We start from the raw sequence: 26846 nt of genomic DNA, 5'->3' as shown, positions 1-26846 counted from the left end.
AAAAAAAAAAATCTCGACTAGATGATGTGGGATGCCCTTTTGTATGCTGTGACTATGTTTTTAATACCATTGGTTAATAAAGACACTGATTTGACCAATAGCCAGGCAGAATAGAGCCAGGCGGGAAATCCAAACAGAGATACAGAGGAAAGAAGGTAGAGTCAGTTGCCGAAGGAGTAAGATACCAGAGTATTACTAGTAAGCCACGGGGCATGTGGCAATAGACAGATTATTAGAAATGAGTTAATTTATACGTAGAGCTAGTCAGTGAAAAGCCTGAGCCATCGGCCAAACAGTTTACAATTAATATTAAGCCCCAGAATGGTGATTTGGGAACTGGTGGGTGGGAGAGAGACATCCAGTTACTACAAAAAGCAACATAAAGGAGAAAGGTTGCCTTGGTCATTGTTCTATTGCTTTGAAGAGATACCGTGAACTCAGCAACTCTTATAAAAGAAAGTATTTAACTGGGAGCTTGGTTACAGTTTCAGAGGGTTGGGCCATGACTGTCATATTGGGGAGCACATGATCATCATGGTGGGGAACATGGTGGCGCACAGGCTGGCATGGTGCTGAGAAGTACAAGAGCTCTATCTCATTCACTGGCAGAGGCAGAGAGGGACACGAGAGCTGGGTAGGGCTTTGAACAAGTGCATCCTAATGACATAGCTCCTCCAACAAAGCCACAGCTCATAATCCTTTCCAGACAACTTATCAATTGTAGACCAAGCATGCAGATATGGGAGCCTATGGGGGCCAACCTCACCCAAACCACCCCAAAGGGCTTATGTGGCTCACAATAACGCCTCTATCGTTTTGGAGGCATTAAGGCAGGAACTTAAACCCCCAGGCACAGCACATTCATAGTCAACAATAAAGCTGGAATAAAAGCATCTTTCTTTGTTTGTCTTCAGCTATCTTTATCCTTTTTATATGGTCCAGGACCTCTGTCTAGGGAACGGTACTACCCACAGTGGGTTGGACCTTCCAACATCAATTGTCAATCAAGACAATCTCTCCTCAGACATGCCCATGGGCTAAACTGATCTAGATAATTCCTCTTTAAGACTCTCTTCCCAGGTGACTCTAGGTTGTGTCAAGTTGAGAGTTCAAACTCCGCAGCACACAGGCTGTATGTGTGTGGAAATGCAGTAAGGGCACTTCTGGGACTTCTCCTGGGAAGGAGCGTTGACATCCTCTGCTTTGATCCCACAGGCACTGCGGGAAGAAATGGCCTCTCTGAAGCCTTCCCGAAGAATATTTGAGCACGCCTGAGTGACATATGGGCTTTTTTCCCTTGCAGAGTGTAGAAGTGTGCGGCTGCTCCATGTGCTAGAGACTGACAGTTCATATTTATGTTTTGAATGGATGGAGGTACTATTTTGGGGGAAGTTATGAAAATTCTAGGATGTGGTCCCTAGCTGGCAGATATTTGTTACGAGGTGCAGTAGTTGGCTATTTTTTTACTCTTTGGTCTTTGGGGGATACACCATTCAGCTCCCAAATAATCACATGGAATCTTAGTCATGAATGCCTGGCCTTAGCTTGGCTTGTTTCTAACTAGCTTTTCTTAACTTAAATTACCCCATCTATCTTTTGCCTCTGGACTTTCTTTACTTCTCACTACGTGGTTTGCTGTGTTGCTGGGTGGCTGGTCCCTGACATCCTCCTCTCCTTCCCTCGGTCCTTGCTCTCTCCTTCCCAGATTTCTCCTCCTACTTATTCTCTGTGCCTGCTGGCCCACCAATCCTTTCTCCTTCCCTGCTATTGGCCATTCAGCTCTTTATTAGACCAATCAGGTGTTTTAGGCAGGCAAAGTAACACAGTTTCAGAGTTAAACAAATGCCACATCAAAGAATGCACCACATCCTTGTGGGAGCTGCAGCCCCGAGTTACATATCCCTGCCCCCATTTGAGGTACTTATCTGCAAAGAAAACATAATAAATTCCCTCTGCTCCTGGAGTTGGAAAAGGAATTTTGAGTGCATGGTGACTGTTCCTTGATCCCTGCTGGGGTCAGGTGACAGTCCTTCGCAGCCCCCTCCTCATTTGGTGCCATGGTATAAAAGCTAGCCCCAGCAGAACAATAAAGAAGCTGTTCCACCTCAACCTCGTGCTCTGTGCATTCATTCAACCTGGACACACTCCACCGAGATTCTTGGTTCCAGCCCGCGCTGGCGCGGCACATCCTTGCATCATTAAACAAATGTTCCACAGTATAAATGAATGTGACAATCTTTACCTAATATTCCACAACAGGGAAGGCTCTTTAAGGTTATGCTTAGGCCCCTAGATATTGTCCTGCTCTCTGCTTCCTGATGTACAGATATGTGAAGAGCTTCGGCCACAGGCTCCCTCTGCTATGAACTGGGCTGCCACACCATGGCTTCTTGGCCGAGATCAACTAAAGCCCACTGAAACTGTGATCCTGAATCAGTCCTCTATCAGATATTTTGGTAACATCATGCAAATGTGTCTAATATTATTCCCTTTCCAGCGACTATTATTTCTTCAACTTTCATTCTTGTGGCCGGAACCCAGAACTCTGAAACTGAAACATGCCTTTATTATTATTATGGTATGAGCATGCAAGTCAACCCCAGTTGATGAATTTATATGTACAACTTTTACAATGCTTCTGGGGAAAGTTTTTCTTTCTGATGTTGGGAGGGGGCATAAGGAGACCTGTTCCTCCTCCTACCTATAGATATATGTACACATATGTGGACATGATCCTTACAGCTGTGGCAATCTTCTTGTGACTATGAGGGATAACTCTAAGGATGAGAACCAACTGGCTGGAGATGGTGTACTGACTTTTTTTTTCTGTCAATTTTACACAAGCTACAGTCATCTGAGAAGGAGTCTTGACTGAGGAATCAACTCCATCAGTTGGCCCATAGGCAAGTCTGAGGCATTGTTTTAAGACTGTTGTTTATAGACCTTGCCCACTTGTTCCTGCCTTGAGTTCCTGCCCTGACTTCCTTTGATGATAGACTAGATCCTGAGAGCTGTTAGCTGAAATAAACCCTTTCATCCAAAGTTTTTGAGTGTCTATAAGTAAGTGAATGCATGAGTGTAACTATGCATATGTGTGTGAATATGTGTATATATAAGTGTGTGCATGTGTGTATGAGTGTGAATGTGCACGTAAGTATGTGAATATGAGTGTGTCAGTGTATGTCTTTGTGAATGTATAGGAGTGCGCGAGTGTGTGAGAGAGTTGTGTGTGTTTCCAGAGCCAATTAGTTCTGACCTAATGACTGAATTTATCCATTGATGAGTTTAGAGTACATGGCATTAATGAGAGGTAGTAAAAAGGAAGAGATTCCAGGAGTCAGAGGAAGCATATCCCTGGGGCTGTAGCTTGTCCTGTTACCCTTCCTGGGGTTAGAGGAAGCATATGCCTGGGGCTGTATCTTGTCCTGCTACCCTTCTTGGGGTTAGAGTAAGCGTGTCCCTGGGGCTGTATCTTGTCCTGTCACCTTTTTGTAGCTTTTTCTTTTCTTTTTCTTTCTATTTTCTGTCTCTAAGTGAGAACCCTTGCTACTGTACACCAATACCACGATGTTATACCCAAGAACATGGAGGAGTCAAGTGGTCATGGACTGAGTCCTTGAACACTCTGAACCAAACAATTCTTCCAACTCCGTAGTCAGAGTCAGACATTTTGGCCACAGTGATGAGGAAGGTAACTAACATTCTTAATAAGTTTGAGGGCTCATGAATTGTTTGGGGGACTACAAGGTCTGACATTAACCAAGCCTGGTACCTGAAAGGAAGAGAATACCTGAGAATGATGGCACTTTGAGGTAAATAGGCAGGAAGTAGCTATGGTCCTGTCCCATTACCATGACCTTAGCTTCCCATCCACAGCTCGGAAAGAAGTGGAATGTTCGTGGTGGGGCCGAACATGATGAGCCAGACCCAGGAGCTGGCTGCGAAGGGAAGACTGCGATCCTGGCTTAATGAAATGGGAATTAACAGACACTGACAGTGGCCTTAGCAGGAGAGTGGGCGGTGTCTCGAGGGACAGGGCAAGAGGGCGGGTCTCCGCTACGAGTATGGAAGGTAAATCTAGAGCTAGAATAGGCTCCACAGAACACTGATCACTGAAGCGTGGATGCCTGAACTCTGACTAGGAAAGGCCTGGGTCCAGATCCCAGGCTGGTGCCAACTATCACCCTTGATCAGAAGAAGGAAGCTGTGCTAAATGATATATTTACATGTGAATACGATGGGTACCTTCGTAGTAAGTTTTCTGTCTGCTTCTGTTTCTTTCCTTCTGTGCTGGCTACTTTGACATCAATTTGACAAAAGCTAGAATTGTCTGAAAGAAGGGAACCTTAATTGAGAAAATGCCTCCATAAAATCTGTCTGTAAGGCCTTTTCTTTATTAGGGATTGATGGGAACGTGTACAGCTCATCACGGGTGGTGCCATCCTTGGCAAGCCAGAAGCAAGCCAGTAAGCAGCACCCTTCCATAACTTCTGCATCAGCTCCTGCCTCCGAGTTCCTACCCTGTTTGAGTTCCTGTTCTGACTTCCTTCAATGACAGACTACATGGTGGAAGCACAGCCGAATAAAGCCTTTCCTCCTAACTTGCTGTGTTCATGGTGTTTCATCACAGCAACAGTAGCAACAGCAGCACACAGTAACAGTAGCCCTTACTGAGACACCCGCTTTATGTGTGTATGTCTTGGTCCGGTCTTTGTTGCTGTATGAAAATCCTTGAAGCTCAGCATGGTGGCACACAACTTTAATCCCAGCACTAGGGAGGCATCTCTTCGATTGAGATATCTTCTCAGGTGAGTCCAGGTAGTGGCAAATTGTCAATGAAACCTAACCTGGTTGGTATGTGTCCACTTGCTGCTCCTTTGGTCTTTTTACCACAAGGCTTTTGTGTCCTGGGTTTGGGGAGGAGATCCTCCTGTAGCCGTCTTGAACATGAAGACACAGAAACAGAAGCAGAGCCTTCACTTGGGGGATGGCAGACTGCCTAAGTGTGACTTTAGTGGTTCTATGAGCTTCATGTAAGGAGCCATAGATCACTCAGCACTTTCCTGTTTGTGTGTTGGAGGTTGGGGCTATCCCAAGGTTGCTGAGAGGATCTGGACTTCTTTTGGCGCTGGCTGCCAGCATTCCTAACCAGAGCGTGCCCTTCTGCCGGGGCTGCTCTGTGGGCACTCGAGTTACAATGCTCGCCCTCCTCCCTCTCAGTTTCCGATGCTGATCCAAAGGAATGGAGAAGGTGGGGTATAACTTATTTGGGTTTTACTTCCAAGAGAAACTGGGGGGTGGTGGCATGAGTTTTCCCTCCGTGCTCTGAAATTCAAATCCAGACAGCTGACAGATTTCCTCTTGTGCGAGTACAGACATTTGCTAAGCATGTTCCAGAATTAAATGTCAGGAATGATTTGGGAATCAAGAATCTTCTGGGTCAATTAATGGGCTTAAGCTTGAGATCTAGTTTCTCTGAGACAATTCGTTGTTCTCTGATAGAAGGAAGAAACAAAAACATGCAGATATTCTCTATGATCTTTTTATTAGTCAACTCATTAATTGTTTTAAAAGCAGTCTTGCACCATAGGGTAGCCTGGCTCCAAGCTCATGGTCCTTCTGCCTCCCCATCAGAGTGCCGTGACTGCAGGCATGAACAACTGTGTCCAGTTTGTATGATATTTTAAATGTAGTTTGATGTGGGGGGGGGCGGTGTCCAGCAGAGTTTGCTGAGTACTGAGGATCTAAAGGTAAAGTTCAGGTCTAAGTTTAATCTCAAAAGTTTTACTGGTTTGTTGTTTTGTTTTTGCTTGTTTTTGTAGCTTTTCAAGACAGGGTTTCTCTGTGTAGCTTTGGGCTTGTCTTGGAACTAGCTCTGTAGACCTGGCTGGACTTGAACTCACAGAGATCCACCTCCCTCTACACCCCCCCCCCACCACGTGCTGGGATTAAAGGCATGGACCACCACTGCCTTATCTCAAAAGTGTTAAATAGACTACTTTTTATTTATTCTTTAACAATTTCAAACGTGTAAACAATGCATCTTTATCACAGCAACCTCCGACTCTCCCCGGTAGTCTGTAGTTATCCCCAACACATCCCTCACCCTACTTCATGTATTCTCTCTCTCTCTCTCTTCTTTCTTCTCTCTCTGTCTTTAGAAAGCCCCATTTAGCTGGGCGGTGGTGGCGCACGCCTTTAATCCCAGCACTTCGGAGGCAGAGGCAGAGGCAGGCAGATCTCTGTGAGTTCGAGGCCAGCCTGGTCTACAAGAGTTAGTTCCAGGACAGGCTCCAAAAGTACAGCAAAACCCTGTCTCGAACTGCTCCCCCATCAAAAAAAAAAAAGAAAAAAAAGAAAAAAAAGAAAAAGAAAGCCCCATTTAATGCAACCGTGCTTCCCTTTGATGTTGGCTTGATCTTGTGCAGATGATCCTTGAGGCAGTGAGCTCAAGGGTGCAATGGCGGTGTTATGGCCAGAAGACAGCGCATCACAGCATTTCTCAACTCCTGTCACATATTTCTGCTCCTTTGTTGTTAATGTCCCAGTTAAGGATGAACGCTCAGCCGTCACCTTTTCTTAGCACTTTGACTAGTTATGAGTCTTTGCATTGCTTGCCTGCTGATCACTGGAGAGGAGCTTCTCTGGCCAAGGCTAGGAGCAGCCTCTAATCTACGTGTACACACATAAACATCTGGCAGGCAATTTGACAACACGTCTATTTAGAAGGACAACAGCAGTAGGTTCCCCTCTAGGACTTTTGACTAGACTTGTAGTACCAGGCAAGAATTCTTTTCTGTGGAGCAGACCTCAAACTCAATCAAACGTGGTTGGTGAGCGACCCCTAACATAACAGCCATCCCACTGTTCCTCCAGCGAGGACATCGCGTCTGGCAGGTGGGTGCTGTACAGTGCAGAGGTCACCAGTGGGTAAGACTACTTCTGTTTTCTCTCTCCCGTTTACCTGCGTAGCATTGTCTGGCACCATGCAGGCTAGCCAGTGGGGACGAAGTGCTCAGGTCAGTCCCAGCTTGATTTTTCTATGTCCCATAAACAGTGTGCTGTGCCTTCAGCCATAGGGACAACCATGAGCAAAGGCAATAACCTAAGTTGTTTTGGGGTTTCCTGAAAAAGTTTGAATTTCTGACCTTTATTCGTTAGTAATTTATTAAGCAGTTAAAAATGTTTTGGGCATTATGCCAAACACTTCACAAGTATTTGTATTTCTATTTCATAGCTTGATTGAAACTTTGAAAGAGTGTCCATTGCTGAGAGTCTAAGAAAACATGAAGCGGGGACAGAAAAGATGAGGTTCTTTCTGTCCCCATACCTGTGTTCTTTCTGGGGCGACCATAGAGACTGCTCTGCTGCCCAATACAGCGGGCATAATATGGAGGCTGGTGAACCCTTGAAATTAGTATCTTAGAGGAGCTAATTAAATTTTAATTAATTTAAACGTAGCTATCCATAGCTGGGTACTAGCTGCCATAGTAGACTGCAGAGAACACACCACTGCCCGTGGAGGCACATCTGAGCAAAGAGGGAGGGTGGGAGGGGCAGCTGGAGAAAAAAGTAACATTTTATTCACGTCAAAGCCGCTTAACCTGCATACTTTAAAGGGAGAGCCTCAAAGCTAGATGTTGGGTTGGCAAAATTTCTTCAGAAAAATGTTTATTGTCCATTTACTCTAAGAGGACCAATATGTGGGCGATACTGACGGCCCAGGACAGTGTGTGGAAGAACAGCGCAAGTGTCCGCAGACTCACTGCCAGCACCCGTTCTTTCAGTCCTTAGGTAGCCCCCAACCTGGGAGGTCCCCCCACCTGGGAGGTCCCGGTTCCCTCACATAGTACAGAGGGGAGGAGTATGTACATAGCGAGGCTGGTCAAGCATCCTGTTTTGATTTTCATACTCAAAACAAGCTAAGAAAACAAATACAATGTAAAGAAAGGAGCAGGGTGGGGTCAGTGAGGCAGGGGAGCAAAGGGGTCTTCGACAGTGAGAAGCTCCACATGTGAGACTTTGGAGGTGGTTATTTTCCAGACTTGAAGGACTCCAGACCTGTTGGGGGCTAAATGAGGCAAAAATCTGATGAAGTTAAGGATGATGAGGGACACTGGAGTCAGGGTACATAATGTGTGGATGCTGAAGTCACTAAGGATAATGCCAAAAGTGAAAATGAGCAAGTTAAACCTGAGCCAAAAGGGATCCTGCTTTGGAATTTGCTTTCCTGTGACATTTGCCCCCTGGGCAAAGGGATTCTATGCCACTAATGTAACCTTTGGTTCACCAGGGCGCTAGGATTCTACGCTCAAATAGTCAATCCCATCCTCAGTTCTTAGTCTCTCTGGGCAAGCCCGCATAGACACACTCAGAGGTGTGCCTCACCAACTTCCTGGGTGACACTAAGCCCAGGCTAGTTGACAAGATAAAATGCCCATAGGAAACACTGTTCTTGGGCTGCTGGCATGGTCAGCACCCAGGTCTACTCCAGCGGCATTCTGAAACAGAATTGTAAATCAGGAAACTTAAATTTAAGCCCAGACATTTAGGTCATTATAAGCGGGTATATTAGTCGGGCAGTGGTGGCACACGCCTTTAATCCCAGCACTTGGGAGGCAGAGGCAGGCGGATCTCTGTGAGTTCGAGGCCAGTCTGGTCTACAAGAGCTAGATCCGGGACAGGCTCCAAAGTCACAGAGAAACCCTGTCTCGAAAAACCAAAAAAAAAAAACCAAAAAAAAGGGGGGTATCACTTGCTATCTTGCTTGGAAACCTGCAAACATTAGGAGCCTGAGGAATAGTCTGTGAGAAAGGGAATCTTTCGTGGGCCTTGAGCTGCTTTCCCAATGCCTACCACACCTCTGGGCTCATTACTGTTTTATCATCTTTCTTTTCTGGCAGAGAAGAAGTGGGCTGGAGGCTGTAAACACGTGGCTCTATTTACCTGGCGATTCTAGCCTTAGTGCACTGTCTGACACTTGGGAAGCACTCACTAAACTCGTCCTAGGTAATGAGAGGTGGCAGAAGAGATAAAGCCCTCACAAAGGAATTCCTGGCTAATGATAAAGGAAACTGAGCTGTGGTGTCTGTTTCCCTTCCAGTCGGAGAGTGGCAAACAAAAAAGTTCTACTACTGAGGACTGAACTGTTGTCGTAATGCTAACCACAGGTGAGTGTTTTCCCCACCTTTATTTTGTTTTGTTGCTTGTCTCCTTCAAATGAGTGATCTGACCAGGATCAAAGAAGTCCAGTGAAAAATGTGAATTAATTTATTTTTAAAAAAGAAAGAAAGGAAAAAAGGAGAGTACAGTTAAAATAGTTTTAAGAAATAAAATAGAGAAAAAAAGAGAACAGCCTTTTGTTTTCCCTGAGAAAGCACTTCTGGCATCAGTAGATCACACTCCAGTAGGGCAAAGAAGGTGTAAAATCTTTACATGGACTTGTAGTCACCAATTGACCACACAACTGGCCACTCACAAAACAAATGCAGGTGCCAGCCTGACCACTAAAGGCCTTTCAGTTCCTAACTCTTGCCCTCGGGTCCTTTCAGGTCTCTTTTCTTTTGAAGATTACCTTAACTGAATTCTTTACGGTATCATTCTACCAAACTGACCCAGCTCGTTTCGATCATACGGAGTATAACACTCCATACAGGCTTACATCTGCAGAAGATTCTGAAATGTAATATTCTAATACATAAACAAAGTCCACCTAATGAAAAAAAAAAGCTGTTATTGTTCCAAATTTCTCTCTGTTATTTCTTCCATGACGCTAAAGGGGGTGTCTGCCGCCCTCAGGGCCTGATTATAGCCTGAAGGCTAGATTGTGTGTTGAGGTGAACTGTAAGGCTGGGGGACACAGGAAGGTAGGGCTGCCAAAGTGAGGTTGCACAAGGATGTTTGGGAGAAATCAGGGCATGCTAGAATTCTGTTTTTTTCTTTTTTCGAGAGAACTTACTAAGTACTGCGTTGATCTGACAGATTCTTTTTTTCTTTTGGTTTTTGGAGACAGGTTTCTCTGTCGCTTTGGAGCCTGTTCTGGAACTAGCTCTTGTAGACCAAGCTGGCTTTGAACTCAGAGATCCGCCTGGTTCTGCCTCCCGAGCGCTGGGATTAAAGGAGTACACCACCACCGCACTGCCCGGCTTTGATCTGACAGATTCTTGAGATCAACAAAGTCTGTGCTTTGTTGAGCTTGTCAACGGTGCGAGCAAGGTAACCCAAGCATAAACACACACATCACACTGTCATGTATCTGGGGAGTGGAAACAAGCATGCTATTTATAAAACCGAGGCAGAGCAAGAGAAAAGGGTTTGGGGGTGGCTGCTATTTGAGGAGACCCCAAAGAAGCCAAAAGCGCAGAGCACGCGTGGCCGTTCTTTTTCTAATTTTCCAAGCTGTAGGGAGCAAGGTGCGCCCCCGGGAGCTCCACCTCTCGCTCTCGATAGGCCGCAAGGTGCTATCGCCGGGGAAGCCCCGCCCACCACTCCGCCCAGAGGTGGGGCTTCAAGCCCGCGCTCGGAGAGCGCCGCGCCGAAAGCGCGCGCACAGCCCTCCCGGCATGCTCCTTGTCCTCTCCCGGCGTGGCTCAGACCAGCGCCGGGCCTGCTGGGAACTGTAGTTCCCGCCCGCCGCCCCACGTCTGGGGTGGCAGTAAAAGCGGCTAGGTCGGGCTCCATTTCTAGCACATGACTAGTGGCGGTGGGGAGGCCTTACGGTGGGGTGAGGGCAGGGTCACCGCGACAGCCAGCAGGCCAGCGCCCCGGCCTCTCCCGGCGCGCGCCGCTCCTCAGCGCCGCCCCCGCGCCGCGGCCACCTCGCGCTCCGGGCGTCACGGAGCGCGCGCTCCTCCCCCTCCGTCCCCTCCCGCTCGACTCGCCGCCGCCGCAGGAGCAGCCGCCGCCGGAGCCGCGCGCAGCCATGGCCGAGAACCCCGGCTTGGAGAACCACCGCATCAAGAGCTTCAAGAACAAGGGCCGCGATGTGGAGGCGAGTGTGCTCCGCGTCTGTCCGGGCCGGGCGGCCGGGAGGGGAGGGGAGGGGAGGGGCCCGTGGCCGCTGGCTCTCGCCGGCTGGCGGTCAGTCGGAGTTGGCCGCCGCCTCGGGGCGCCGCGGCCCGGGCTGCAGCCGCCTTCTGAGCGGCCAGCGCGGACACCGGGGACCGCTAGGCGCTCGGCCCCGCCGCGCGGGTGCGGCCTGCTGTCGGAGGGGAAGGGATGTGGAGCCGAGGCGGGGTCCGCGGGCCGCGCGGGAGGACGGACCGGGATGCTGCCGCCCCGCGTGCCGACCGCACCGCCAGGGCCCGGCCGCGGCTCGCGTCTGCAGCCGGTGCAGCCTCCCGCGCTGCCGCACATGGAGCCTCCGTCCCAGCGCCTACCTTGTGTGAGCCGGGCCCAGGCGGGCGGTGGCAGCCCTCAGAGGGGGGTGGGGACCAGCCGGGTAACTGACTTGTTTGAGGGTGGTGAATGGGGGAGGGTAGGATGCGCCAAGACCATTTTCTTATATTCCAGTGCTGTCCTTTGGACCAGTCTTCCCGAGCTGTTGCAGCTCATACCCCTGTGACTGCTGGCATTTGGAGCGAGCTAAAGGTGGACAATAGTTTACCATCCATTGTGTTGAAGCTTTGAGAAAGAGGTTGTTATGCAGACCTCTGATCTGGGGTTCTTTTTTTTTTTTTCTTTTCTTTTTCTTTTTTTAAAGCTCATCTTGGAGTGGGAGCGTGACTAGTAGGAAAATAATTTCTTTGACCCGTTTTATCGAAATGAATTGGATACATAGATTCCTACGACCTTGTGTATACCACATGCCACCAGGCTGGTAGATTTTCCAAGTGGTTGCAAAACTGTAAACATTCATTGTGGTCACTCAGTTAGCTGCTACTCAGCATGTTGCCATTGTCTCATTAAGGTGACATTAGCTGCTACTATTTGCAAACTCCGCGTATTGAAGTAGCGCTAGAGGTCTCTCTGCTCCTACTAAAACCAGTGAAGTATACAAGCACAAACTTCACTGGGACTCGACCTCTCGATTTGATGGGGGAAATAGTTTTAAGCCCATACCCTCTTCTCTATTCTAATACTAGGTAATATGATTTGTATAGTCTTGTAATTTTTGGTAAGAGGCTAGTAAATAACAGGGTTTGATTTAGTAGAGAAGCAGATGAAGCTGGGGCATTTCTCAGAGCTACAGAGTTAAGTATGAATTGGGAAAAACCTGGGGGAATATCTTGTGGAATTCCCATTTGAGTGAGACTGCATCTATCTCTCTGCCCTGATCGCATTTAAGTTTCCTTTTTGAGAACTACTTCCAAATAAAAGTGAAACCTAGCAACTGGAACAGCCGTCAGTCTCTCTCTCTCTCTCTCTTTTTTTTTTAAAGAAGATAGTTTTGATCTTTTTCCACCAGTAATTAAGTGTTTGTGTTCACCAGTAATTTCTCTGGCCTTTTTTGTTATTGTTTGTTTGTTTTCTTTTTGAGACAGGGCCTCATTGCAGGGCAGGCTGGTCAAGCATACAAAGTAATCGTGCCTCAGGCTCCCCAAATGCTGGGATTACAGGCATGGGCCACCACACCCAGTCCCACCAGTGATTTTTCTTGAGGCTGCCTTTTATTACTGTAAGCAACACCTGCATAGTTTGTGTGGATGCTCGTATTGTGTGTTCATTCTTTTCTCTTCTGGATGTTGGTTTAAGTTTTTGTCATAATTTCCTTCTAGTTTGTTTAGTGATACCTAGTAAGGCCTTTTGCATAGGGTAGCTCCATAGCATATAGAGAAGATAACCAGCGGCTTGTGGATGCATGAGGAAGACAGGAGAGTTGCCAAGCCATTCTGCCTGACTTTGCTCACATTACATTTCCAAGGATATGTTAGTATAACTAAGACATGAGATAGCAGGCATCCAAATGGTAGTTCTCGGTGTTAGACACTATGCTGTACTAAGAGCTTACTACCCCATTTAATCCTTATGAGTTAGGTGTGGCATTGTCCTTACTTTACTAGAGAAAAAAGTACTTTGACACAGAATGTCAGCATTTATGTAATAAGCTGGTCATGTCTGAGCATTCATTTGCTAAGTGATTGTTAGGTGCCAATAATGCTTGGCCTTGGTCATACGAAAAGACCTAAGATTCAGCCTGTGCCTTGAGCTTACTGTCAGGTTTGTGAGAAAACCCTACACTGGGTCAGGGAATTTGGCTTCCAAACAGTGATGAGGTCTGGTTGATTCCTAATAGATAAATGGGAATGAACTGATCCTAAGAGTGGGAGAAGTCTGAGTGTAATCTCTGTAATCCCAGCACTTGGGACCAGGAGGCAGGAAGTTAGGAAGTTCAAGGTCATCCTTGGCTATAGGACACCCTACCTCAAAAAATAAGTGAATGAATGAATGAAGCAGAAGGGGTTAACTATGGGGGGGGGGAAGGCAGGAGAAGGTAGGAGGCCTTTGGAATTTTAGAAGTACTAATTGAAAAGTCCCAGTTATGCATTCAGCTGGTAAATAAGGAAAATAAGAAGGCAGTTATGCAGGGATTGTGAGTAGACAGAGGTTGTAGGGCGGTCTTACAGACATTCCACCAAGAGGGCTTTGGAGAGACAAAATACCAGAGATTGTATCAGTCTTGATGGGCAGATGAGAAATGAGTGAATAAAGTCCCAGGTGAAAAAGAGGTGTGATTACATTAGGGGGTGAACCTGAGGCTGCTATATGGCCTCTGTTGGTCTGAGAATATACATGCCAGGTGTGACCCTTGGAAGGTTTTGTTTAGTAGGAAGATCTCAGAAATTTATTCAGCACAGAGACAGAGATGGCGTCGAGATGAGAGCAGTGGAAAAAGTATCGAGATCAGTGTGTAGAGTAGTCTGGTGTAAGAGAGCTGTGATCTTGTCTGTGAAGAGAGATTTTCCAGAAGTATGAGGTCTTGATGGTTCTCCTCAGCTTTTTCCCCTCCCTCTTGGCTCTTTCTCCTCTTCCTCATTCTTTTTTGTATGAAGTTCACATAATTGGGCCTGAGTGCACAGGTGGAGGTAGGGAACTTTTAGTGACTTGAAGCTTTGGGTAAGGGAATCATATTTTTATAGCCAACCTAGAAAGACATTGAAGAAGAAACAGGTCTGAATTTGGATCTCAGTACTAAACATTTTCATATAAAGCATCGACTCTAAAGCTTTTTTTTTTAAGAAAGGTTTTTCTTTTCAAATATAGAAAGGTGTGCAAAACAGAAATATTCTGCTTAGTGAGTTGTTGTTCTTTTTTTTTTTTTTTTGAGACAGGGTTTCTCTGTGACTTTGGAGCCTGTTCTGGAACTAGCTCTTGTAGACCAGGCTGGCTTCGAACTCACAGAGATCCACCTGCCTCTGCCTCCCAAGTGCTGGGATGAAAGGCGTGAGCCACCAACATTCAGGGAACTGGAACCCATGTTAACCTTGTCTTGTTTATGCACTCCTCAAGGAGATTACTTTGTTTTTGCATTGGTTTTTTTTTTTGTCTTATTTTTATTTATTTATTTTTTTTGGTGCATGTGCTCCATAGCATACTTCTGGAAGTCAGAGGACAGCTTAAAGGAATTGGTCTTTTCTTCCATGGGTCGGGATCAAACTTAGGTTGCCAGGCTTGGTGGCAAGCGTCTTTACTCACTGAGCTATCTGGATGGCATGGATATGACATTTTTATCAATAATTAATAATAACAAGTTAAGAAACTGATGGTTTGCTGGGCGGTGGTGGCACACGCCTTTAATCCCAGCACTCAGAGGCAGGAGGATCTCTGTGAGTTCGAGGCCAACCTGGTCTATAAGAACTAGTTCCAGGACAGGCTCCAAAGCTACAGAGAAACCCTGTCTTGAAAAACCAAAAAAACTAAAACCAACAAACACAAACAAACAAAAAACCTGATGGTTTGAATGAGGCTCGTATGTTTGAATGGTTGGTCCCAGTTGGCGGAACTACATAGGAAGGATTAGGAGGTGTTGGCTTGTTGGAAATGATGTGTCACTTGAGGTGGACTTTGAGGTGTCAAAAGCCCACCCTAGACCTAGTTGCCCTTTCTTCTTTCTGCCTGAAACTTGCGAATCAGATGTGAACTCTCAGTTGCCTGCCTGCTTCTGCACTCTGGGCCATGATGGTCTTGGTTTAACCCTCTGAAACTGTAAGCAAGCCCCCAATTAAAAGCTTTCTTTTGTAAATTACTTGGCTCATGACATCTTAAAGCAACAGAACAGTAACTAAGACAGAAACCTTAATACTTAATGAGTATTTATGATGTTAAGAGTTAGCATGAATTATTATTTGGCCATAGCCATCCTGTATGCTGTGGGGGAAACTTGAGGCCTACAACTCTTGAGCAGCCCTTAGTCACAGCATGGGGAGGGCCTGAACCTGGGCTGTCAGAGCACTGCGACTCTAAATCAGAAGGAAGTTTTGCTCAGTCTGCTCTCCTCCATTGATGGAAAGTACAGCTTGCTGTGAGTGAAGCATGCCTGAAAGACCATATCATAACATTTCTATTTTGGTGCTTTAAAACCTTGCTAATCATACACAATTTATCATTGAATTTGTTTGCCTTTTTTTTCCCCTCTTGTAAGGTTTCGTTCTTATTAAAAGTGAGATTGTTTTATCAAGGAAATGATAACCCATATTCTTGGGTTAGCAAACACTCAAACATTTATACTTTAGATTTAGTACCAAGGATAAAACACATTTTTCATTTTCAAATTCAATTAGCAATTCCAAGATTGTTTCTTTATCTCTAGATATTCTGTTGGTAAGTCATTCTCTGTGACTTTGTCCCTGAAATTCTGTTACAACTCACTGGCTGTCCTTTGAGTTGGGTTTACTCATGTAAGCTCTTCACTACTCAGACTCCTCCATCTGCCTCTAGAATCAATAAGATTGAACGGACCCTTCAGAAGGTCCCCGTAAAGTCTTTGCTGACTGGCCTGTGTTCTGTACTATTGTTTGCTATTTTCTAGTGCTTTCCTCAGTGAGTTTCTTTTCACTTGTCTGAAATAGAGTGCCATGATGTTCAACAATCCAGTCTATGTGTATACTATTCTAAAACATGTGAGCTCTGTTGAGATGCCTTGCAGTGTTGCTGGTCATGTGATTATTGACAGGTAAAGTTTCATACATACTATTTGAGGAAAGGGACTAGATAATATACTTTTTAAAACTTTGTATTTAGGGATGAAAGACAGTATTATTGTAAGATCTGCTTTTTATAAGTTTTTAAAAATTAAAACTTTAAAAAGACGTTGTAAATGTGTGTGTGTGTGTGTTTATGGCTATGTGCAATAAGTGCAGATACCCTCAGAATCCATAAGAGGGCATCCGATGCCCTGGAGTTAAAGGGTTCCAGATATCTGTAGCTGCCTCCCATTGGTGCTGGAAACTGAATTCTCCTGCCAGAATAGTAAGTGCTCTTCACCAGGGAGCCAGGTCTCCAGGCAGCCCCTTATTGTAAGATAGTAATAATTTCTTTTGGAGCAAACTTAATCTGTTTTGCTGTAATTTACTTCTGTAAAGTGAATAAAGTCATCCTTGAATGTGAACTAGAAGGAAGATTAGTACAAATTTCATACTAGTTCATATTTATTTTTACTAGCACATTGATATTTAGTCTTTGTAAATAATAGCAATTGAACAGAATGATTTTGGCATCCACCTATCCGCCTATTCGCTCTCTCTCTCTCTCTTTTTTTTTTTTTTAGTTCAATTTAACTACATTCGGTGCCTTGAAGGTGCTTAATTGCTCCAGCCTTCCTGGTATTTCTTTGTCCTTACTAAATTTGCAACATGTGATGTGTTTCAGGAATTTCTGTCATATGTCAGGCACCAGTTTCATTGAATTTCCTAATGGGGAGTATGCTTTTCCTAGTTCCTTCACGCTTGGCTTCATTCTGGCTTTGCCAGCTCACTGCCTATCTATCCATTGAGTTTAGGCACGTGTTGGGATCTGTCTGAGTCTTCTTTAGGAACAATTTTGTTTACACCAGCAGTGCATTTAGTGTTCGCCATCACTTCCCTGGGGCTGGAGGGGATGGCAAGAGCAGGAGTGGAGTCTATTTTAGTCCTCTGCTGGAGGGGCTCGTAGGGACAGCAACTTCTCATGCTCAACGCGTGTAAAGCCATGTTCTTTCTTTGTGTTCTCATTGCCCTAGCTGTGACTAAATTTGAAACCTGAGACCCTTCTTGGACTCCTTCCTCACCTTCACCTTCAGTCAGATGCTAGTCAGGATATCACTCTTGGTGTGTCTGGATTTTAGCCTCACCGCTTTATTCTAAATCTGTTTCCCTACACGTTAGGCCTACTGCCTGTCACCTGGCAGTAAAACACTTTCTAAAAGTGGTGCCCTTCCTCTAATTCACTAGGGTCTTTCAGCAAACCTGATGCTTTTTTCCCTCCTCATTGCCCCTCCTGTTTCCCACCCCTTTAAGCTCTACAGCACTGAACTTCTTATATGCTTATACCTAATCTGGAGTCCCATCCTCCCCTCTTTGCCAGGGCTGTTTCTATTCTCAGGGCTATTTGGCTGACTGAAATATCCTCTGTCTCCTGCTGATTGGCTAATCCCTGCTTCTTAAATACTTTAGATCAAGGTACTTTTCTTTGCTCCTGAGAGAATTTGCATGTATCTTTGTTATTGTAGCTGTGGTAATATATTGAATTGTGTTTTGTCTGTTCTCCCAACTGGATTGTGAGGTTTTTGAGGGCACCACTCTATGTCTTCGCTGTCTGCTACATAATATGGTTGGAACAAAGCAAGCACTAGAACAGTCTAATGAATACAGCCATTCTCGATACCGCTGGCACATCATTTCCCCAAAGAGTGTGTGTGTGTGTGTGTGTGTGTGTGTGTGTGTGTTTGTATGGTCTTAAGTTTTTTTGTTTTGTTTATGTACAAAGACCAGCATGATCCCTTGCTGCATATAGATGGTCTTAAATCATTCATTCAAGAAAGGTCAGTTAGTAAAACCTAATGAAACTTGTCCTTTGTGTGCTGAAGAACCAACCACTGCTGGCATATGTTAACCCATTTCCCCGTCAGACCCTGGTGGTTTGAGGAGACAGCAGGAGTGAAAACCCTGGTTGAACTCCACAGGTGACTCTAGAGCTGCTAGTGACCATCTTTTTTGCAGACTGCCAACAAGGGAAAAGGCACAGTACAGTGTTGAACTGAGACAGACTTTCAACTCTATACCATCTTTCCTTTCTACTTTGCCAATAAAGTGCAAACATTTTAGTCTGACAGGTAAAGTATTTGGAGATTAAGGCATATACTTATTAGGTAAGGATTGAGACACAGGCCTTTTGATACTGACTTATTTTCACTTTGCATAATGTTTTCAAGATTCATCCGTATTACAGCATGTATAAAATTTTCCTGCCTTTACTATCCCTTTGTATGTATATACTGCATTTTGTTTTTTGCGCCTGTCCCAGCAGTTCTCAACCTAGGGGTTGAACAACCTTTCACAGGTATTACCTAAGGCCATCAGAAAATGCAGATATTTATATTATAATTCATAACAGTAGCAAAATTGCAGTTATGAAGTAGCAATGGGAAATAATTTTATGGTTGGGGGGTCAAAAGATTCTTAGCATTAGGAAAGCTGGGGACTGTTGGTCTATTCATTCTATCAGTAAATGCTTGGGTTACTTCCACATTTAACTGTTGTCTGCTCACCATTTTACTCAATTTGGCCTTGTTTGTTTTATGTAGGGTCCTCGTGTATGTACCCAGATTGACCTTAAACTTGTATAGCCAACGATGACCCCGAACCTTGAACTGATACTCCTGCTTATTTAGTGCTGGGGATCAAACCTAGGATTTCCAGCATGCCAGGCAAGCAAGTACTCTGCTGACTGAGCAACATCCTCAGCCTTTCAGCCTTACTGGATGTTTTTTTGTTTGTTTGTTTGTTTGTTTTTGAGACAAGCTTTGTTGCATAGCCTAGGCTGGTTTAGAACTTTAATTGATGCTTCTTCTTGTAGTGCTGGTATTACAGGTGTGTGCATCCTATGCTCCCCACCGTTTAAAAGTGTCATTAGTTTGTTGGAAAAGGAGTAAAGGTCAGTGTTCTTAAATTGTGTTGCACCATGGGAAATTATCATTTTTGCTGTTCAAAATAACCATGTATCAGTAGTTTCATATGGCTGAGCCTGTTAGGTCCTGACAAAGGTTTTTCTCGTGGTGTAGTTTAGATTGTTCTTCATGTTCTGCACCTTCCTCAGGATTTTCTGTAAACTGGAAGTTAAATGGTTAGCCCAGATTAAGTTTTTTGTGACACTGTGTAGCTTAGGTTGGCCTTGAACTTCTGATCCTTCTGCCTGTTCTGAGTGTAGGAGTACAGGTTTTTATCAGCACTCCCAGTTCAGCTTTTTTTTGTTGTTAAAAAGTTTAATTGATGCTGTGTTTTAGAATATATGCTGAAAATATTATTTGACAAGAGGGTTTATATGATAAAAAATTGTCACAAATATGAAAGTTAATATATATTTGCTGAAATGAATTTTAGTTAGGTGAATCATGACATACTGGACAACACTTGAAGGAGAAAAAGTAACCGATTTTAGCTATCAAGTAAAGTTACAAAGTGTATTTCTAGAAAGCCTGGCTTCAGAGTCATTGGTATTGTCTTGTGTAACTGACACCATTCATAAGGCAATATTATTTTGTTAGTACAAGGTGTGGCTGTAGCATCACTTCCAGGTCTGTTCTTTTATCTTGAAGAGAAGGGGGTATTAAAATAGTTAGGCACATAGATGTAAGTGTTAATTCTATGGTTTTTCCATAGTCTTTTCATGTCAGTTATGATATGGAATTATTCTGAAACAATGATTAAAAAGATGAAAAATAATGATTTTTTTTCTGGTCCAGGGAGTTTTAGTCAGATACTGGTGCAGATGAGGTGTTTAGTGCATAGCTTGCCAGGCTGTGACAGTGGTCTTTGCAAGTGGTGTCAGAGAAGAGAAAGGTAATGGCTGAACTGTCAGATTTTCTAGGTTATAGAATTCTTTATCTACCAGTTTTTCTTTTCTTTTTGAATAGCATGTTTCTGTCTTACACTGTTATTTGTTCTTTTAGTTTTCTTGGTTCTTCTGAATATTCGTTATATGTATAGATATTAGGGTTTCCTTTTTTTATAAATAATGTCTTCAGCTTCTTAGATAAATCAAGGTTGTACATTTCTATTCTTAGACCTGTGGAGTTGTTCTTTATCGTGTTTGGGCGCTGAGTCTCCTATTTTTGATATTGTCAGTGTGTTTTTCTGTAGTAGCCTTTTTTTCCCTTTTTATTTGATTCATAGACCCTAGTGATTGTAAAGCAGATTTAATAACATTTAATGTTTTTCTGTGTTCCAGGCGGAGAGTTTGGCCATAAAGTTTATAAATATGAGGGACTGGAGAGATGGCCAATGTTAAGGCGCACTGCCCATCCAGAGGACCAGGGTGTGATTCTCTGCATCCATGTCACTGCTCATAGCCTTAGTTCTAGGGAATTCAGTGCCCTCTTCTGGTTTCTGCAGGCACTACATGCATGTGGTTTGTGTGGATTAGAAGGACTTCCTAGCGCACAGGACTGAGAAGGATTTTAGGCAAACCTTAACAAGTCATTCCAACCAATAGCTCGAGTATGAAGACAGTGAGTTCTGGAATCTAAATGGTCATATAAAAGTATCAAGTGTACAGCTAAAAATAATGTGTGTGTGCTGAAGAAGCTTTTTTACTTCTTCCTCTTAGTTAGCTATTTGAATTCTGAACTGAGTTTGAGGGGTAAAATGTTGAAGATAAGGATAACCAGTAATTATGGAGCACTTAACTGTGAGCAAAACACTTGGCTTGTGAGAATACTCTTAATTGTCGCAAGAGTTTTGTTACCTGGATAAAGAAAGTGAGTTAGGTAAATAGCTTAAAAAAGTGCCACTAGGAAGGGGCAAGACCCAGATTTCCAACTCCCAGCTCTACCCTTTAGCCATCCACCCACTCTGCCTCAGGATTCTTAGTTGAAGAATGAGATTGGTTCAGAAACTATGGGAAGCAAAGAAACACTTTAATGGAAACAAACTGGCCTGGGCAAGTCAGGGAAGGCTTCATGAAGATGGCTTTGCTTAAGTTGAAGGTAGGTAAACATGTAGGTGTGTCAGTCGGTAGTAAGTATTGGGTGGACCTGGAAGAGGTGACATGATGTATTTAGGGAACTAAAATAATGGAGTATTTCTTAAATATGGAGTGGTTAGAAAGTTGAATAGGATAGGTGGAGCTAGATTTGTGGAAACCTCTCCTCCCAGGAGTGATCTGTGCACAGAGAACTGTTCTTTATTCTTTGGTTGCTGTTGAAGAGTTGTGTTGGTGAGAGCAAAAAGACAAGTTGGGAGTAATATACTTAGAAATCTCATAGATGATCTGAGATAGCATTGACATTGAGACTTAAAAGCAAGAAAAGTTATTAGCACTGTTATTTAGTGTATTTTACATTGTAGAACAAGTTTTTTTTCTGTAAAAAGCTATAATCTTTGAAGCCCAAATAATTTGCATTTTGGAGAGCTGTATTTCATCTGTTGTGGCTACTCACCTCTGCCTTGAGCACAAAAGGAACAGTAGATAGTTGATAAATAAACGGGTGTGTGGATGTATTCTGATAAAGCTACTGAATTTGATGGCTTTCTTTTATTCTATTTCTTTAACAAAGTTATTACTGGGACAGGGCTTGTAAACTTTTTCCACACTGGGTGTATAGGTATATAAAATAGGTATACAAATAAAACATTTACTGATAGTCATAAAGAAATTTATTTTAAATCAGTTCTTGGAATACATGTAATTTTATCACATGTTAAAGACGAAATAATTTTGCATTATAATAAGGTAGATGCATCAGTGCTGAGAATGACACTTCACATAAATATGTAGCATGAAATGGCGGAAGTATATTTAAAGCTCTTCAGAAGCTGTTGGGAATTCTGTACTAATCCCAAGCCCCAAATCATTTGATGGCTTTTAATGAAACTCAGACCAGCAGTTCATTCTGTGATTTTTAATTTAAAAAACTTAAATGTATTTATTTATTTATTTAGAGAGAGTGTGTGTGTGTCAGTGTGTGTCAGAAGACAGCTTACAGAAGTCAGTCCTATCTTTCCATCGTTTGGGGCCTGAGATTGGACTCATTGGTCAGGCTTGGCAGTAAACGCCTTTACCTAGGAGCTGTCTTACTGGCCCTCAGATACAATTCACTATCTTTTTGGATTTAATTTTTTTTTAAAGATTTATTTATTTATTATGTATACAGCATTCTGTCTGCATGGATGTCTGCAGGCCAGAAGAGGCCACCAGATCTCGTTACAGATGGTTGTGAGCCACCATGTGGTTGCTGGGAATTGAATTCAGGACTTTTGGAAGAACAACCATTGCTCTTAACCTCTGAGCCATCTTTCCAGCCTCCTTTGGATTTAAATTTTAATTCAAAAAAAAAGTTTTATGTGTATACGAGTGTTTTGCCTGCATGTATGTTTGTGCACCACGTGTGTGCCTGGTGCCTGTGGAGGTCAGAAGAGGGCATTGGAAGCCTGGGGACTGGAGTAATAGATGGTTGTGAGCCATGTGGGTGCTGTGCCCTCTGCAAGAACAAGTGCTCTTAACCACTGATCCAGCCCCCAGCCCCCCCATTGTGTTTCTCTAGAACAGCAGAAGACATGTATAAAGTTCTACGTTTATAACATAAACATAGTCTAGAACCTGAGCCTGAGATTTTTCAGGCATGTCATATTTCATGGAGTGCAGTTCACACGTGTTCAGACCTGGAACTGTAGTGAAGTCATGATGTGATATGGCCGAACAAACCTCAAACACCTTGGGCTTGTTAAAACATTTTTGGTTAGCTTTTTATCGTTGGACATTTTAAAACCTTTTATCATTGCTGTATTTCCTGTTACCTGAGAGAAATTCAGCTACAGGATCTCATATAAGGGCCCAACCTCCAGATTAAGAAGCTGGGCTACAATGTAAAGAATGTTCTAAAGGAGGTGATGTTTGAAGAAAAGGTGCTTTGGGGAATGCAACCTAGGACCTTTCCAGAAATGAGGGATTTAGCTGAAGGAAACAGATGTTCCTTGATTTAGGGTATTGCAGTTTTTTAATACAGGTTTTCAACTTTCTCATTATTTGAGAATGATACATACTTCAAATTTTAGTTACTCTTCCTGAGCTGATGATATGTGGCTGCTTAGCCATATGCACTGCCCTGGGTTGGCTGCACTTAGCATACTTGCCCTGAGTACTGCCTCACACAATGGGTTTGTCCAGGTAGCTCTGTGGGAGTTTGAGGAGTAGTTGTACTGCTCTGTTCTTTTGCTGTATTGTTAATTAATTATGGCAGTTATATTTTCTTTCACTTAGTTGTGTCAGATTTAGCTAAATACATTTTCTAGTACCTTGTTAGAATTGGTAAGCCAGATTTGAAGTGTAAACTTCATATTTAGTTGAATTTTTAAAAATGGAACTAGTAGGAACATTGATAGTTTAATGATCCAAGCCTCTTGCTTTTGTCACAGAGGTGAAAACTTAGACCTTAGAGATACAGTTGTCACCCACTCACCCAGTTGGCAGTACTGTTCCTAGTTGCAGAAAACCAGAAGTCAGTTTTGTTTTAGAAACTTTCAAAGAAACATAAAGTAAAGAGAATAGCAAGTTGAGCTTGTATGTACATTTAAAAACAATTGCAGTTAATAAACTATCTTATTTATAACCATATCTACTTCATACACATCTTCCTGGGTGATTCTGAAGCTCAAACTGTTATTTTTGTGTGTGTGCATGTATGCATAGTCCTGCATATGTATGGAAATCAAAGATCAACTTTTGGAAGTCTGGTCTTTGGCCTTCTTGTGGGATCTAGGTATTGAACTCAGGTCATCAGACTTGTGGGTAAGTGCTTTTACCAGCCATCTTGTGTCTCAAATACATAAAAACTACAGTGCACCAATACAACATGAAACTAGTCAGTTAACTGACTGATTTGAATAGGACATTCCCCAAAGAAGGTAGGTAAATGGCCAACAAGCACAAGAAAAGACAAACGTTATTACCAGTTAGCAAACTAAACCAGCAGTGAGGTGTACTGTAAACTAGGATGCTTGCAGTTAGATAATAATAAGCCTTTGGAAAATGCAGAAATCAGAACCTGGGGAATTTAAGACCAGCCTGGGCAACACAGATGTACTGATTAGTTTTATGTCTATTTGACACAAGCTAGAATCATCAGAGAGGAGGGAACCTTAATTGAGAAACCGCCTCCATAAGATGGGCTGAAGCATTTTTAAAAAATATGTTTATTAAAGAGCTATTGTGGGGCTGGAGAGATGTCTCAACAGTCAAAGAGTAGTTAACTGCTTAGAGGAGACCAGGGCTTGACTCCTACATGGTGTCTCACAACTGCCTATAATTCTAGTTTCAGGGAATTCAATGCCTTTATCTGGGCTCTGCAGGCTTCTACACATATATGGTACACATACATATGCCATAAATGCTCATAAGGAATGCTATTAGGAAAAGTACTGTACCGGCTCAAAGATAATGATTGTAGTGTCCTTTTTTCTTAACTGAGTACCCTGGTTCAAGGTCACATAGCTAGGGAGTGGTAGACCTAATCTTGTTTTTTCATGTTATATTGATTGATATTAGCTCAGTTAATATGTGTTAGTACTTGGAGTGGAAGTTGAGCTAGGTCTGATTATGAAAAGTCACTTTATAAAGTCATCCAAAAAAATTGACTGCATCATAAATCTAGATCTTGTCCTAAACACCACCAAATTATAGCACTGGAAGCAGCAGATATTGAGCCAGCAGCTCTCTTCAGACAAATTGGAGCAAAGGCATTACTTTTTCCGAGCCAGTATTGAACACCTGTAATCCATGTTTGAGAGTCTGAGACAGGAAGGAAGGGTCACTGCATTTGAGGCCAGCCCAAGCTGTGTAGGAAGACCTTGCTTCAAAAACTCTACCCAGAACCCGGAAGACAGTGCTTTCTTTTCGATACATTCTCAAAGTTTTTCCTAAAGGCTTAACTTGACAATCATCAGGAGTCTAAAGTCTTATCGGTTAAAAGGAAGCATCATAGCAGACAGCTCTGATGATTTCCTGAGTGCTTTTGGGTTTTAAAGGTATAGAGTCAGCTGAAGAATGATGTCTTAAGGAATTGATTAAGTGAAAGTGTCCAGAAATATACTGTGGGTTGCACAGTAGCCTATTTCAGTGAGAATTCACACCACTTATGCTCCTCATACCAGTCACCCCACTGTCACCATCTTCTTGCTGCTGAACTGTAGCATCTGTCCACTGTCAGGATTTTAATGTCTAAGAAAGTACTAGGTATATATCCTAGTTAGGGTTTCTATTGCTGTGATAAAACACCATGACCAAAAGCAAAGTTGGGGAGGAAGGGTTTATTTGGTTTACACTTCCACATCATAGTTCATCATTGAAGGAAGTCAGGACAGGAACTTAAGCAGGGCAGAAACTTGGAGGCAGGAGCTGATTTAGAGACCATGGAAGATGTTGTTCACTGGCTTGCTTCTCATGGCTTGCTCAGCCTGCTTTCTTATTGAACCAAGGATCAACATGGAGGGAGGCACCACCCACAATGGGCCTACCCCCATCAATCTCTAATTAAGAAAATGTTCTATAGCAGGGTCTTAGGGAGGGAGGCATTTTCTCAATTGAGGTTCATTCTTTTCAGATAACTCTAGCTTGTGTCAAGTTGACATAAAATTGGCCTGCATGGTATGTGTTTTTTTCAATTTGAATCAGGTTTCATGCACTAATTTTATTTTCAAGTAGCTTTATTGAAGGATAATTAAAGTAATGATAAACTGCATGTTTGTCGTGTGTACATCATGAAGCGGTCACCAAATCAAGATAACAGGAATACTCAAAATTTTTTAGTTTTTATTTGTGTGTATGTGAGGTGGGAGGGGTAGGGACGAAGAAGGAGGCCAGAAATTCCACCCTTCATCTGAGGTATAGGCAGTTGTGAGCTACCTAATGTGGGTGCTGAGACTTGAACTCAGGTCCTCTGTAAGAGCAGCAGGTGCTTTTACCACTGAGTCATCTCTATTTTTCTAATAATAACACTTTGTACTTTGATTTTTCTAATTTGATTTGCATTCTTGAATGAAATTATTTCACAGTGCTGCTCTAAGAGTTTAAATTCTTGAGACACAGAGTCCCTTATGAGGCACAGACTGCCTGGTGCCCGAGTAGTTTAGAAGAGGCTGTCAGATCCCCTGGGACTGGAATTGTTCTTAACTGCTGAGCCAGCTCCCCAAACCTTACTTACTAAAGGAATTCTATGTTCCTTTCCTCCCCATTCCCTCAGTCCCTCCCCCTCTTTCCTCTCCCTTTCTCTCGGTTTTCAGCTTTAGTTAGTATCTAAGTAGAGATGCAGTGGAGTTATAATAGATTGCAAATTGACATAGTTTCAGTTTCTGATGAGATATTAACTGTATTCATCCCTGCTACATTTTTTTATCTCCAGCAAACAGACCAAGGTACTTGATGGGAAAGGAGGCTTGAAGGTTGCTATTTGCTTCTTAATTTCTCATTCTAAACAATACTTTTTGGATCAAAGTGATGCTTATCTGAATATCTAGTTGTGTTGCTTAACTGCAGGAATATGTTCTGAGAACTAGATGGTATGGCCAGTCACACAGTATGGTTCATGAAGTATGTGAGGGAGGCTGCTGGTGTGTAGAGCACACTCTTAGAGTTGTTTTACTCGGGGTTTTCAACGGGAACAGAATGAAGTCAGCTTTAAAATAGTGACAAGAGAATCACACCTGATAATTTTTCTGACC

The 26846-nt window shown here is 43.4% G+C and overlaps 1 protein-coding gene across 2 annotated transcripts in view; it reads left to right on the top strand.

Annotated features, from left to right (window-relative positions):
• Positions 1-10832: 10832 nt before the first annotated feature.
• The window catches only part of Kpna3 (karyopherin subunit alpha 3), a 72408-nt gene continuing 56394 nt past the window's right edge, over positions 10833-26846 (top strand). For both annotated transcript variants that reach the window (XM_087912172.1, XM_087912171.1), the window contains exon 1: positions 10833-10990. In XM_087912172.1, coding sequence (XP_087768298.1) covers positions 10922-10990 — 69 coding nt within the window. In that variant the 5' untranslated portion in view covers positions 10833-10921. The remainder of the gene's footprint in view (positions 10991-26846) is intronic.

The sequence above is a fragment of the Myodes glareolus genome, chromosome 12, assembly GCF_982192425.1.
Source record: "Myodes glareolus chromosome 12, mMyoGla1.1, whole genome shotgun sequence".
Lineage (NCBI taxonomy): Eukaryota > Metazoa > Chordata > Mammalia > Rodentia > Cricetidae > Myodes > Myodes glareolus.
The sequence above is the reverse complement of the archived record's forward strand: the minus strand, read 5'-3'. Positions and strand labels throughout refer to the sequence as shown.